The 11,882-nt window shown below is 48.9% G+C and overlaps 1 protein-coding gene and 1 long non-coding RNA gene across 3 annotated transcripts in view; one reads left to right on the top strand and one right to left on the bottom strand.

The window, feature by feature from the left end:
* Positions 1-7,610, bottom strand: part of SLC18A2 (solute carrier family 18 member A2) — a 38,988-nt gene extending 31,378 nt beyond the window's left edge. The window contains exons 1-3 of one of the 2 annotated variants that reach the window (XM_045361612.3): positions 7,504-7,610; positions 6,910-7,045; positions 4,376-4,727 (exon numbers count right to left, since the gene is read on the bottom strand). In XM_045361612.3, the coding sequence (XP_045217547.2) occupies positions 4,376-4,727; positions 6,910-7,030 (473 nt within the window). In that variant the 5' untranslated portion in view covers positions 7,031-7,045; positions 7,504-7,610. Of the gene's footprint in view, positions 1-4,375; positions 4,728-6,909; positions 7,334-7,503 lie in introns of those variants that run through there. The other variant, XM_045361613.3, reaches the window with a different exon arrangement.
* LOC135965195 (uncharacterized) lies at positions 6,693-8,669 on the top strand. The gene is made up of 2 exons (XR_010578099.2): positions 6,693-6,839; positions 8,525-8,669. It is a non-coding gene; the product is annotated as an uncharacterized lncRNA (long non-coding RNA).
* The last annotated feature ends 3,213 nt before the right edge of the window (positions 8,670-11,882 follow it).

Below are 11,882 nucleotides of genomic sequence, written 5' to 3'. Positions count from 1 at the left end.
TATCTAAAATTTGCTTCTTAGACCAAATGATGACCAAGCATCACTAGTATAATTTCTGCTACCACCTGCACACAACTGTACTCATGAAATGAATAGTTCAGCCAGAATTATAAAATGAGAGGCAAGAGGCTCCAACATGGAAATCAGGTCAACCCAGCATCCTCAGGCTTTGTTGGAAAGTGTGCTATTGGCCAGGTGATCACTACACACACCCATCTCAAAGGTTTTTTGCCACCTATCTGGTCATATATTTTCAGTAGAAATATAGTATCTGAATAACAAATGAAACAGGAAGAATGTGCATCCCATTAGCAGCTAAATGAACCCAAAAATTGTTACTCTGTATTTTCAAGGTTTGGTGTGAGAACTTATCAAATATTTAAAAACAACAGATGTGGCCAGGCGTGGTGGTTGACGCCTGTAATCTCAGCACTTTGGGAGGCTGAGGCGGGAGGATCACTTGAGGTCAGGAGTTCGAGACAAGCCTGGCCAAATGGTGAAACCCCATCTCTATACTAAACTACAAAAAAAATTAGCCAGGCGTGGTGGCATGCACCTGTAGTCTCAGCTACTCGGGAGGCTGAAGCAGGAGGATTGCTTGAACCTGGGAGGCAGTGGTTGCAGTGAGCCGAGATAGCCCCACTGCACTCCAGCCTGGGCAACAGAGCGAGAGTCTGTCTCAATAAATAAATAAACAAACAGACAGGCAGCCTACCTTTTGTGTCTCCTACCCACAAAAGCCACTCACATGGCACCATCATGACTGTGAATAGGGGAGTCCAAGTATGGTGTGGTGCGCTGTAGAACGTCTCGATTCAGAGTGGGTCCCACTTCTGAAACAAGCAGCTTTGGAAAAGAATAGCTCTGCCCAGCCTGGCTACAGGCAGCTTTCCCACACATCTTTAGGGATGCACAAGGCTGGACCAGTTCACACCAGGGACTGGAAAAAGACTGAAAATTTCCAGGACCAGGGAGGGTCCATGTCCACAGGAATCAGGCTGATCTTTTCTAAACTCTCTGCTCATTGATTAAAAATAGCAATCAGCAACTCACTGGGTCTTCAGCAGTTCTGCCTGGTACAACCAGGAAGAGCCCAAGTCAGTGCAAGAAAGACGGATTTTGAGCTGCATTCTTTATTTCTAGTAGCTAAAAGTACAAGCTGTATAATTGTAAGCAGGTGGGAAGAACAGGAAGTGGGGAAGAACAAAGCTTGAAACCGGACAGTCACGACATGTGGCTGCAGTCCCGCCACTGTCGTGGTAAATGCTTTCTCCTCCTCAACTGCAAACTCCTTTGCCTATAAAATGCTAGGACTGGCCCAAAAGCTTTCGGGAAAAGTCTCTGCAAGCGCTGATGCTCCATATTTCAAACTACTCTTTAATCAGAAACATATTAACCAATTTTAAAAAGCTTTTAAACACATTTGTTTACAACACTGAAGACTTGAGTCATACATCTTGCTCATGGAGGATGTGATTGGCACAGTTTACACCAAAAGACTGTTTGCAATGGCTCACAGGTTAACTCCTTGGAGACTATTAAAGGCAAATGGAATGCATTTGTCCCTTCTCTGCTTCCATCTGAACTGTGGTGGGAAGTAGAATCTAGGAGTGTCCAGAAGAGCTGCCCAGTCCCCAAATTCATAGCTATCGGGCTTGGAAATTATGAGACAAATCACAAATCAGGATCACAATATGAAAATGTGTTTGCTCGCTGGTCACAGTGGCTCATGTCTGTAATCCCAGCACTTTGGGAGGCCAAGGTGGGCAGATCACCTGAGGTCAGGAGTTCGACACCAGCCTGACCAACATGGTGAAACCTCATCTCTACCAAAAAATACAAAAAATAGCCAGGCATGGTGGTGCACGCCTGTAATCCCAGCTACTCAAGAGGCTGAGACATGTGAATTGCTTGAACCCAGGAGGTGGCAGTGAGCCAAGATCACACCACTGCACTCCAGCCTGGGTGACAGAGCAAGACTCTATCTCAAAAGAAAAGAAAAAAAAAATTGCCCTTCCATATTACCAGCCAGTACTAGAAAATCATTTTCAAATTTGCTGGGTAGCTGGGCAAAACAGTTGAGGATTACAATTTTGCTCCAGATAACTTTCAAAGTGGATTACTCACCATGAGAATAGACTAAATTTCACAAGTCACAAAATGGAAGACAATGTTTTTAAAGTTCCGAACATGAGCCTGGTGTGGCTACAGCCTCAAAGCCTTTGGAGTATTTAACAGGGGAAAGGGCTCACTGCTTTTAGACAAGCTTCTTCCCCATGCATTTTTAATACATGACATTTTAAGCAATGCATTAAAAATAAGAATGGGATTTTTAAAAAAGCTTTTCATTTGCCATTTGCGTTTGGAAGATTGGAGTACTCACAGGCATCATTTCAGCCGAATTTCTAAGTATTACACTCTACAGCTAGCAACGTTCCACCCAAGTGATTGGCAAGGCATTATTACGATAATGTCCTCAATTTTCACATACAGTATTTGAGCTGTTTGCTTTCTCAGAATACAAAACCCTGAGCTATTTTCTGTAATTATACCAGATGCATTTTAAGAAGCGTTCTTAGTCTTGAAAAAAGGAAAGAAAACAATCCTGCAACTACTGAGGTCTGTTTGGTTTTTCTCCTGAGAACAGAGGAGCCACTGAATGTCACCTTCTTAATGGGCTCACAGTCAGCCCTTCGCTGGGTTAATTTGCTTAGCATATTTTATGTAGCAACCTTAGAATACTGCTCTGCACAGACTGGAGGGCTGGACGTGGCTTGAGATTGTTGAAATCAATTCAATGGCACCCTTCGTTCCAGAAAATCAAACTGCAGATGTTGAGAAAGTGCTCCTGTCTGACTCAAGCTCCATGTGTCCAAGGGCAACTTGTGCTGGTGGAAGGCCAGATCTGCCGTCCCCTCCCTGAGCCCCAGCCACCACCCAAGGTTTCCTCAGCTCCCAGTGCCCCTAACCCTAGAGTCGCACAGGGATCTGCTCTCAGAGCTTGGTCGCTTTAACGCTCTGTTGCCACCTTGAAGTGTTTCGTAATATTTGAATGTGGGGCACACATTTTCATTTTGCACTAAACCCCACAAATTATGTAGCCAGTCCGCGCCCCACTCCCCATGCCAAAGGCAGAGGAAATGCGAAGTTCTCCCTGCTCCCTTACCCTGCTTAACATTGTGCTTGATTCACTCATTCTCTTTGGCTTTGGTATCTGTAATGGCTCCCAACTGCCCCACACAGAATCCCACTCCTTTCTCAGCCCAGCACTTGGGGCCTCTTACAGCCTAGCCCAGCCCTGGTTTCCCCTGTCTCCTTAGTTCCGCCCTCTCCCCACCACTATCTCCTCCATTTCTAGTCTAGTCTTTGTTCTTGCTTCTGGGCCTGGTCTGCAGGTAGGACTCTGGGCACGCCCCTCCCCACCATTTCTGACGTTTAACAATAGGTATGCCTCACACGTATCATTTCCACCTAGGTAGCTACACTGTGCACTTGGCAGCCCACCACCAACACTCAACTGTACCAGCTCCCGCTCCTTGCACTGACACCTTGGGGGCCTGCCTCCTCCTCTCAGCTGCAAGGCCCTTGTCCTGAGCTTTGAGCGCCCACAGACCAGGCAGAACTGGTCCACCTCAGCTGTAGAACAAACACTTCACCAACAGTGGAGAAGTAAACAGTTATTCCAAACAATGTGGGTTCAAAAAAATCTAGAACAGCCTGATTCATCTGAAGCTAGTTTAGGCAGCTTGGATTATCCAGACAATAGCCTCATTTCTCTTCCTTTCATGCACGTGGACATGGCTATGTAACCACCAGAAGGGAAGAACACAGCCCATGACCTTGGCATCAGCTTGGAGCCCAAACTATGCAGCAGTGCGTCCGACCTTTTCCCACACTCCCTACCTGGTATCTATGAGAGCCTTTAACATGCCAGCTCCAAAAGAAGACGCCTTGACTCTCTACAAAGAAGTTCATGGCCTGAGGTAGAAGGCAAGAGGAGGCCACATGGCTCCTAAAATAGGATGACAGCCATGGCGACTATAGAGTTCCTTGCTGCCAAGGGCAATTCTGACAAACGCACTTATGAAACCTGGCATTTAGACAGGCCAAAGTCCTCCCACTCGGTAAAAGAGGTTCTCTTTATTCTGTCTTCTTTAATATTTTCTTACTTGTTGAGCAACAGAAGGGAGAAGAGAATAGGAAATTGTGGTTACCTGGGAACAGAGACATAGGAGAAGGAGACTGGGTTTCCCCCAGCTCACCCACCATGGATTTTCCAGACTCCCACCAATGAATAAGAGGCAGAATTCCAGGAAGGACATAAGCTAGGACTGATACAAATATCAAACTCTTTGACTAAAGTCGTCTGCCCTACCTGTTGGTCAGCAGTCCTATGAAAGGGTTGGTGATGAGCTGGACGGTGGCTTTCGAGGCAAACAACAGACCGACTTGCACGTTTTCATTCAGGAGGTCTTTGTCTTCACTGGGACAGTCGGAAGGGACAGCGGATGCGTTGGTCACCATGTGCTGTGTGGTGGTCTGATGAAGCGGCCCTTCCTGCAGGTCTCTGGTAGCGTTCCCAGTGACCATGGTCGAGTTGTCATAATAGGAGAAGATGCTCCGGAAGCTGTCTGAGCTGGAGGCCGTGTGCACTGGCCTGGCCGTCTGGATTTCTGTAGCATTCTTCTCATGCTTAATGCTGTACAGATAACTTGGGATGATGGGGACTGGGGATGAGAGCAGAGTGGCAAGGTGGTGATCACACTGAAACCCTCTCCAGGAAAAAAAATCAGCAAAAAACTATGGTTGCATCGGCCAGGAGCAGTGGCTCACACCTGTAATTCCAGGTCTTTGGGAGGCTGAGACGGGTGGATCACCTGAGGTCAGGAGATCGAGACCAGCCTGGCCAACATGGAGAACCCCTCTCTCTACTAAAAATACAAAAATTAGCTGGGCATGTTGGCACCCGCCTGTAATCCCAGCTCCTTGGGAGGCTGAGGCAGGAGGATCGCTTGAACCTGGGAGGTGGACGTTGCAGTGAGCCAAGATCGCACCACTGCACTCCAGCCTGGGCGACAGAGTGAGACTCTGTCTCAAACAAACAAACAAAACAACAACAACAACAACAAAACTATGGTTGTGTCAAATGCCAGAAGAGATCCAGAGAGGTTGCAGGTCTACCCCAAAAACAGGAGCCCTGTGCCAGATGTCTACAATGACATTGCAGCAAGTTCACTTTCCTTAGCTCACTAGAAAGAACCAAGCCCCCAGCGGCCCTGAAGACTATCTCCTCTCAAAGGCAGCTGCTGTGCTGAACTGACTGCTCCCACAGATTCTGTCGTTTGTGGGTTTCTTCCACATTGTTCCTTCAAGGAATATTTCAGAAAAGCAAAATGTGGTCTGATGTCAACACAGTGCTGACCTGGGGTCAACCGGTGCTTCTAAGAAAGAGAGGCTCAAAAGACTTTCAAATGAATGAATCAAGGAAACAGAAAACTACATTTCATTATGTGTCTTAGAAAAAAATTAACCTGCAGGAAGTAATAACTTGGAAATTCTGCAACAAGCCCACTTCATCCTTCCATTGTGTGAGTAGGAATCTGCAATTTTTCCTACAACTTGTAAGATTTAAGAATTCCTGAGACTTTCACAAGGAAAAAGCAAAACTGTGACACAGACCAGGCTTGGTGGCTCACGCCTGTAATCCCAGCACTTTGGGAGGTCGAGGCGGGTAGATCACCTGAGGTCAGAAGTTCAAGACCAGCCTGGCCAACATGGCAAAACCCTGTCTCTAATAAAAATACAAAAATTAGACAGCTTTGGTGGCGCAGGCCTGTAACCCAGCTACTCGGGACGCTAAGGCAGGAGAATCACCTGAACCCGGGAGGTGGAGGTTGCAGTGAGCCAAGATTGCGCCACTGCCCTCCAGCCTGGGCAACAGAGTGAGGCTCCGTTTCAAAAAACAAACAAAAAACAAAACAAAAAGCAACAACAAAAAAAATACAAATTAAATTGTGAAACATATAATCGAAGCTGTGAGCACATGTGTCCAATGGAGCATTCCAGCCTAAGCAGAACTAATACCCTTGGTACTGAACAGGGATGAGCTCCACGGCTCTGATAACTCCTTGAGATGAAACCTATCAGATGCTCTGAAAACCGCTGTGAGAAAACCTGCAAATGGAGAGAAAGGAAACAGCTCCCACCGCTTACAGTCTAAATGAGTCGTGATTTTTTTTCATTCGTTAAAAACTGGGATTTTTTTTTTTAAGGAAATGCATACCAAATCCTTCTCTGTTAATGGGCCTAATTAAGAGATCTGAATTTCAATTACTTAATTTTTCAAAATTCCATTATAGGAAAAAGAATAAAACCAACATTGTTCAAATCGCTCTTGCAATGGTTCCTGAAATATTTCCATCTCAAGTCATTCACTAATACAATATACCTGAATGTCTTTTTTTTTTTTTTTTTTTTTTTTTGGAGTAAGGGATCGAAACTTGCTCTTTTAGGTACTACACCAAATTATTAACCTGCATTTTCGAGTAGCCCAATAATTATTCTAACACGTAATTTTGAACTTCAGGAATTTCTCTTCTGGAACAGAAATCTTTTTCATCGCAGTGAAAGCAGGCAAGAGGATGCGGGAAATTATCAGGGGGAAACATAAGTTCTGGGTCTTATCGGATGTCACAGTTTTTGACCCGAGCATCAGGAAAGCGAAGCCACCAAAGCGGCTCCTCCTAGCCCGGGCGCGGCAGCCTAGAGGGGATGTCTTTTTTGCAAAGCGAGTTCTCCAACTTTCCCGGGGCTTGGCGGAGCTCCGGGACCGCGCTGGGGTAAGCGGAGTGCCGGGGAAGGGGCGCCGGGACTGGGGTGCCGGGGCAGGGGTGCCCTGTCCGCACGTACCCACGACAGTGAGCAGCATGTTGTCCAGCAGCAGCGCCAGGAACACGATGAACAGGATGAGCTTCCGCGAGCGGCGGCTCTCCTGCAGCCAGCGGACCAGCGCCAGCTCGCTCAGGGCCATGTCTCCGGGGCTCCGCTGCGGGCGCGGCGCGCGGTGAGGACCCAAGGCGGCCGGGGACCCCCATTCTCCCGCCCCCCAGGCCGCGGAAGGGAGAGTCAGGGAGCCGCGCGCACCAGCATCCGGGGACACCCCCGGGCGCCCCAGCCTGGGCTCACCTGCCTCGAGCACGTCCCCACGAGCGCCTGCGCTCCCTGGAAAGAGCGCCCGCGAGCGCCGTCGGAGACCCAATCTGGGGACCCAACCTGGAACCCCCAGGACGCTGCCCCGATCCCCGCCGCCCCCAACTGTGCCACTTCCCAAACTGCACGCTCGGCCCCGTGCACCTTGCGCCCTGCGCCCCGGCTGCCCCGGGGTCCCTGTAGCCCCGCTCGCGTAGCTCTGGGGGCCTCCCTGCCTCCCTGCCTCCCCGCCTCCCCCGGCCCCGCTCCCCTCCGGCTCCGCGCCCTGCGAGCAGGGAGCCGGGGCCGCGTTACCTCGGGGTCGCCTGCTATGCGTGCCCGAGTCCTCCGCGCCCGCGCCACCGCCCGCAGCGCAGTGGGCTCCGTCAGTCCGGGCGGCTCCGGGTCGCAGTCTCCGCCCCAGCGCCCCTCCGCCGCCGCTCAGTTTACCCCTTCCGACTCTGACGTCACGGCCGGAGGGAGTGGGGGCGGGGGGCTGGGGCGCCCTGGTCTCCGCCCGCCCGCGCCGTCGCTGCGCAGGAGGGGCCGCCTCCCTGTCCCCGCCTCGACCGCGGCCGCGCCTCTTCTCCGGACCCTGCGCGTGGCCGAGTGCCTTGGGGACTCGGGCCTGGGGAAGCGGCAGGGGCGCAGAGGGAAAGAGGTCAGAGACCCTGGACGAAGGGTGAAGGGCCAGGGACCAAGGCGAGGAGACAGGCTTTCTTGTGGGTCTAAGTAGTGGCACGAGCTGCTTTGAATAAATCAGGTGGCTCTTTGAGCCTCAGTGTCCCTGAAATGGGCCTTGAGGACGGGAATGATGGCCGTGGGGTAAGATCGCCAGCGGTGACAGGTGCTGGGAGCCAGGGACAGGCTTCTCTTTCCTGAGAAAGCCACGCTTTGCACCCACCATTCCCTCCCCTCTCCTTCCTCTGCAGCCGCGATGCGGGGGTGCCACTCGGAGGAGCCTTTGGGTCCTGGGCATCCTCAAGTTGGTGACCGGGGAAAAAGGGGATACCTTTCAGTGTCGCCCTACGGTGGGAGCTGAGGAGGTGAGGGTCCCAGGTCTCAGAAAGTGAGAGCAGTGAGTTTGGGCCTCTGGGGCCACTTGAGCAGGGGACCCTGGAGGCTAGGTGAGTGCCCCTGGCCTCTGAGAAAGGGCTAGGGGGTGGGTTGTGGGTGGGGCAGCAGGCTTAGGCCCTGTGTCCTGTACTCTCGCCCCTCAGTCCTGTGCCTGGGCGTCTGGGTGAGAGGTAGTTCCTAGAGCCAGGGGCCTGTGTGTAGCTGGTGCAGAGCTGTCATCCTCACTGCCAAGGGCTAAGGGCCTGCCTTTGATTTACAGGTCCCTTTTAGAAGCAACGGAGAAACAAACAGATGCCCTCTGACATCGCTGGAGCTCTGCAGGCCCCTCCGAGGGGACCATGGGAGCAGGAGCTGTTTTCTTGGAAAACCACCTAGAATAAATGTTACCCTGTCACAGTCTCTTAGCAGAAGAGTGGCCTTGTTTTATTAATGTTAGCTTGTTGTCAGCAGGAGGCCACTGAGAACAGCAGTGTGGTGTGTGGCTGTCCCCGCTCTCTCCGCCTCCCTACTCCCTTGCAGAGACCCCCTGTGCTTCCCATTGCTACCCCGAGTGTGAGAAGAGATGGTTGAACAGGTAAGTAGGTCAGGAACATGGGTCTCCAGGATGTCGCAGGATGTACGCAACTTAAATATTAAACAGGGAGGACAGAAGGAAAACCACTTAGGAGGAGGAAGCAGATGGCAGAGAGCCATTTAAGATGGCAGGAGGGTATCACTCACGGAGTGCCCCAGAGTGCTTGCTCTGGAGTTTCAGAACCTAAGATGCAGACTCTACCCCAGGGACCATGGGGACAGAGAACCATCATGGTAAAGGGTGCCTACCAACATGCCCAGGTCCCAGTCTGCTACTTCCTTGACTGGTGGCCTTGGGCTAGTTATGTATCCTCTTCGTGGCTTAGTTTCACCATCTCTGGAATGGAGATACTCACCAGACCTACTGCAGCGTGGTTGTGAGAATTCCACGGGAATGCATAGGCAGCTCTTAGCACAGTGCCTGGCACAAAGTGAGAGCTCTGTAAGTGCTGGCCCCTCATTCATGTGGTGAATATGTGTTGAGTTCTTACTGTGTGCCAGGCACTGTGGTTAATGCTGGGGAGACAGTAAAAGTCCAGACAAATCCCTGCTGACATTCTGAGCTGATAGCAGCATCATAGCAGTGAACACTGGAAGCCACACCAAACTCCAGCCCAGACAGCTGGATGTAGATGGCTCCAAGGACAATGCCAGCCTGGCATTCCCACCTCCCGATCACTGCCAACACCCCTAGAACAGTATGGCCTATAACAGGGTCTTCAGACTTTTTGTTGAAACCCTCTAAAAAATGTTTAACAATATGTTTGCCTTATACATTTTCAAGTTGGCATCTACAATGAGTTTTTTAATCATATATTTAAATAGGGCATATTGTATTTATTGACCTTTATATATAAAACTATTATATCTCTCTTTTAAATATACCCAAAGGAATTTATATAAGAACACAAAAGCGCCATGTTATACTTAAAAATATAAACAAGCATCCCTTTAATAGTCAAAATATTTACATTGTGTCCTTTACCCCTTTAAAGTATGTTTCCATTCTGTTTCCAGCATATTTTTATTTTATCCTACTGTAATGCTTTTATCGTTTAAATTCTGTATTCATCACATTATCTATTATGTGAACTACGACAAATATGTGACTATGCATTAGCTTTTCAAAATTTTCTACATATGGACATAAATATGGCAACAATAGACACTGAAGACTACTAAAGGGGAGAGGGAGGGAGGGGAGAAAAGGTTGAAAAACTAACTCTTGGGTACTATGCTCACTACCAGGGGTACAGGATCGATCATACCCCAAACCTCAGCATCACTCAATACACCCATGTAACAACCCTGCACATGTACCCACTGAATCCCCAAACAAAAGTTGAAACTATAAAAAAAAGTGTAGGCACAGTGACTCATGCCTGTAATCCCAGCATTTTGGGAGGCTGAGGTGGGAGGATCTCTTGAGGCCAGGCGTTCGAGACCAACCTGGGCAAGATAGTGAGACCCTCTACAAAAAAAATTAAGAATTAGTCGAGCGTGGGTACACAACTGTGGTCCCAGTTACTTGGAAGGCTGGGTTGGGAAGACCACTTGAGCCCAGGAAGTCAAGGCTGCAGTAAGCCATGATCACACCACTGCACTCTAGCCTGGGCAACAGAGCAAGACCCTACCTCAAAAATAAATAAATAAATAAATAAATAAATAAATATTTTCTTATGGCCATAAGGCCCTAAAATTCTCTTTAGGATTATCTGATTATACCAATGATTAATGGTATTTAAATGATCAAGACATCATACACAAATATGCATTTTGATAAATAATTATTAAACATAAAAAGGAAAATTGTATTAAAAGTACATTACTTAAGAGACGCATAGGGAGGGGATTTTTGGAGCCTTGATGAAAGAGACACCAAAAGTCTCTGTTTGGTGCCAAGGATGTTTTTGTGCCTCAGGACACTGTATATAGGAAGGGGGTCAGACTCAGGTTAGACAGGAAGGGAGCCTTTCTTTGCCCAGGGGAAGATGGGAGACTGTGGAGAGGGGAGGCCATGCAGGAGCATGTGCATGTCCCCACGCAGGTCCATCTCAGCCAGATGAGCTTTAAAATGGAAGACATGAAAACTGAGGGTCTCAAAAGCTTGGGACATCTTCATATACACTCAGTGTCCTGCCATTCCAGGCTGAAGAGCCTCCACAGCCACTTCTGATACTTCTCAGCCCTTGCCTTCCCCCTCTGGCCACAGTGGTTCCTCTCAGCATTTCTCTGCTGCAGGGTCTTTGCACATTTTCCTTCCTCTTCCTCTTCTTTTCTAGTTATTTCCTCTCTCAGTCCCAGCATCGCTTCCTGGAAGAAAGCATGCGGTCCAGCATGAGACAGGCCCCTCCCTTACAAACCCTCATGAAGGTGTTACTTCTTTTTACTTCACTTCCTCCTTTGAGTAACCCTCAAAGAAGCATTTCTTCCTCTAGAGTTACTTCCTCTCTAGAGGGAAGTAACTCTCCCTCCTCTCCCTCCACTCACTTGCACCTTTTTTAGACACTGGAGACTGAGGAGGTACAAAGGTGGTACCAGGATTGACTTTTTCATTACATTTCAATATTTGGGAATGATAATTTCTAAATTCTATTTAGGAAGTAGCCACCTGGGACATAGCAGTTATTTGAAATAGACATTACTGGAGATACACTAACAGGAGTTTAAGCTGTAGACAGCATCCTAGTGGGGGTCCCTTACAAGTTACATGACCTTGGTCATGCTGCTTGACTTTTACACATCTCAGTTTCTTATCTGTCTCTCCAGCAGGTTAACAGTCCCTCCCTCCCAGCGTAGTTATAGAGAGAAAGTGGGATGGGCCTTGCCTAGTACCTGACATCCATTAGGTGTTCTCTGTTACTGGAAAATGGGAAGTGCTGGATACAGGGAAGGTGTAGGTGTTTCCTGGGGGAAAAATCCTCAGGTGCTCCCCCACCAGAGAACTTGGAAACAAGGACGATACCCTCAACTCCTGGGCATTAAGCTGTGACATGCAAATAATGGGTCAGAGCAGAAACGAACAAGGCCATCCCAAGAGACTC

Source organism: Macaca fascicularis, chromosome 9, assembly GCF_037993035.2.
Source record: "Macaca fascicularis isolate 582-1 chromosome 9, T2T-MFA8v1.1".
NCBI lineage: Eukaryota > Metazoa > Chordata > Mammalia > Primates > Cercopithecidae > Macaca > Macaca fascicularis.
Note: the sequence above shows the minus strand (reverse complement) of the source record. Positions and strands in the feature narration are given on the sequence as shown.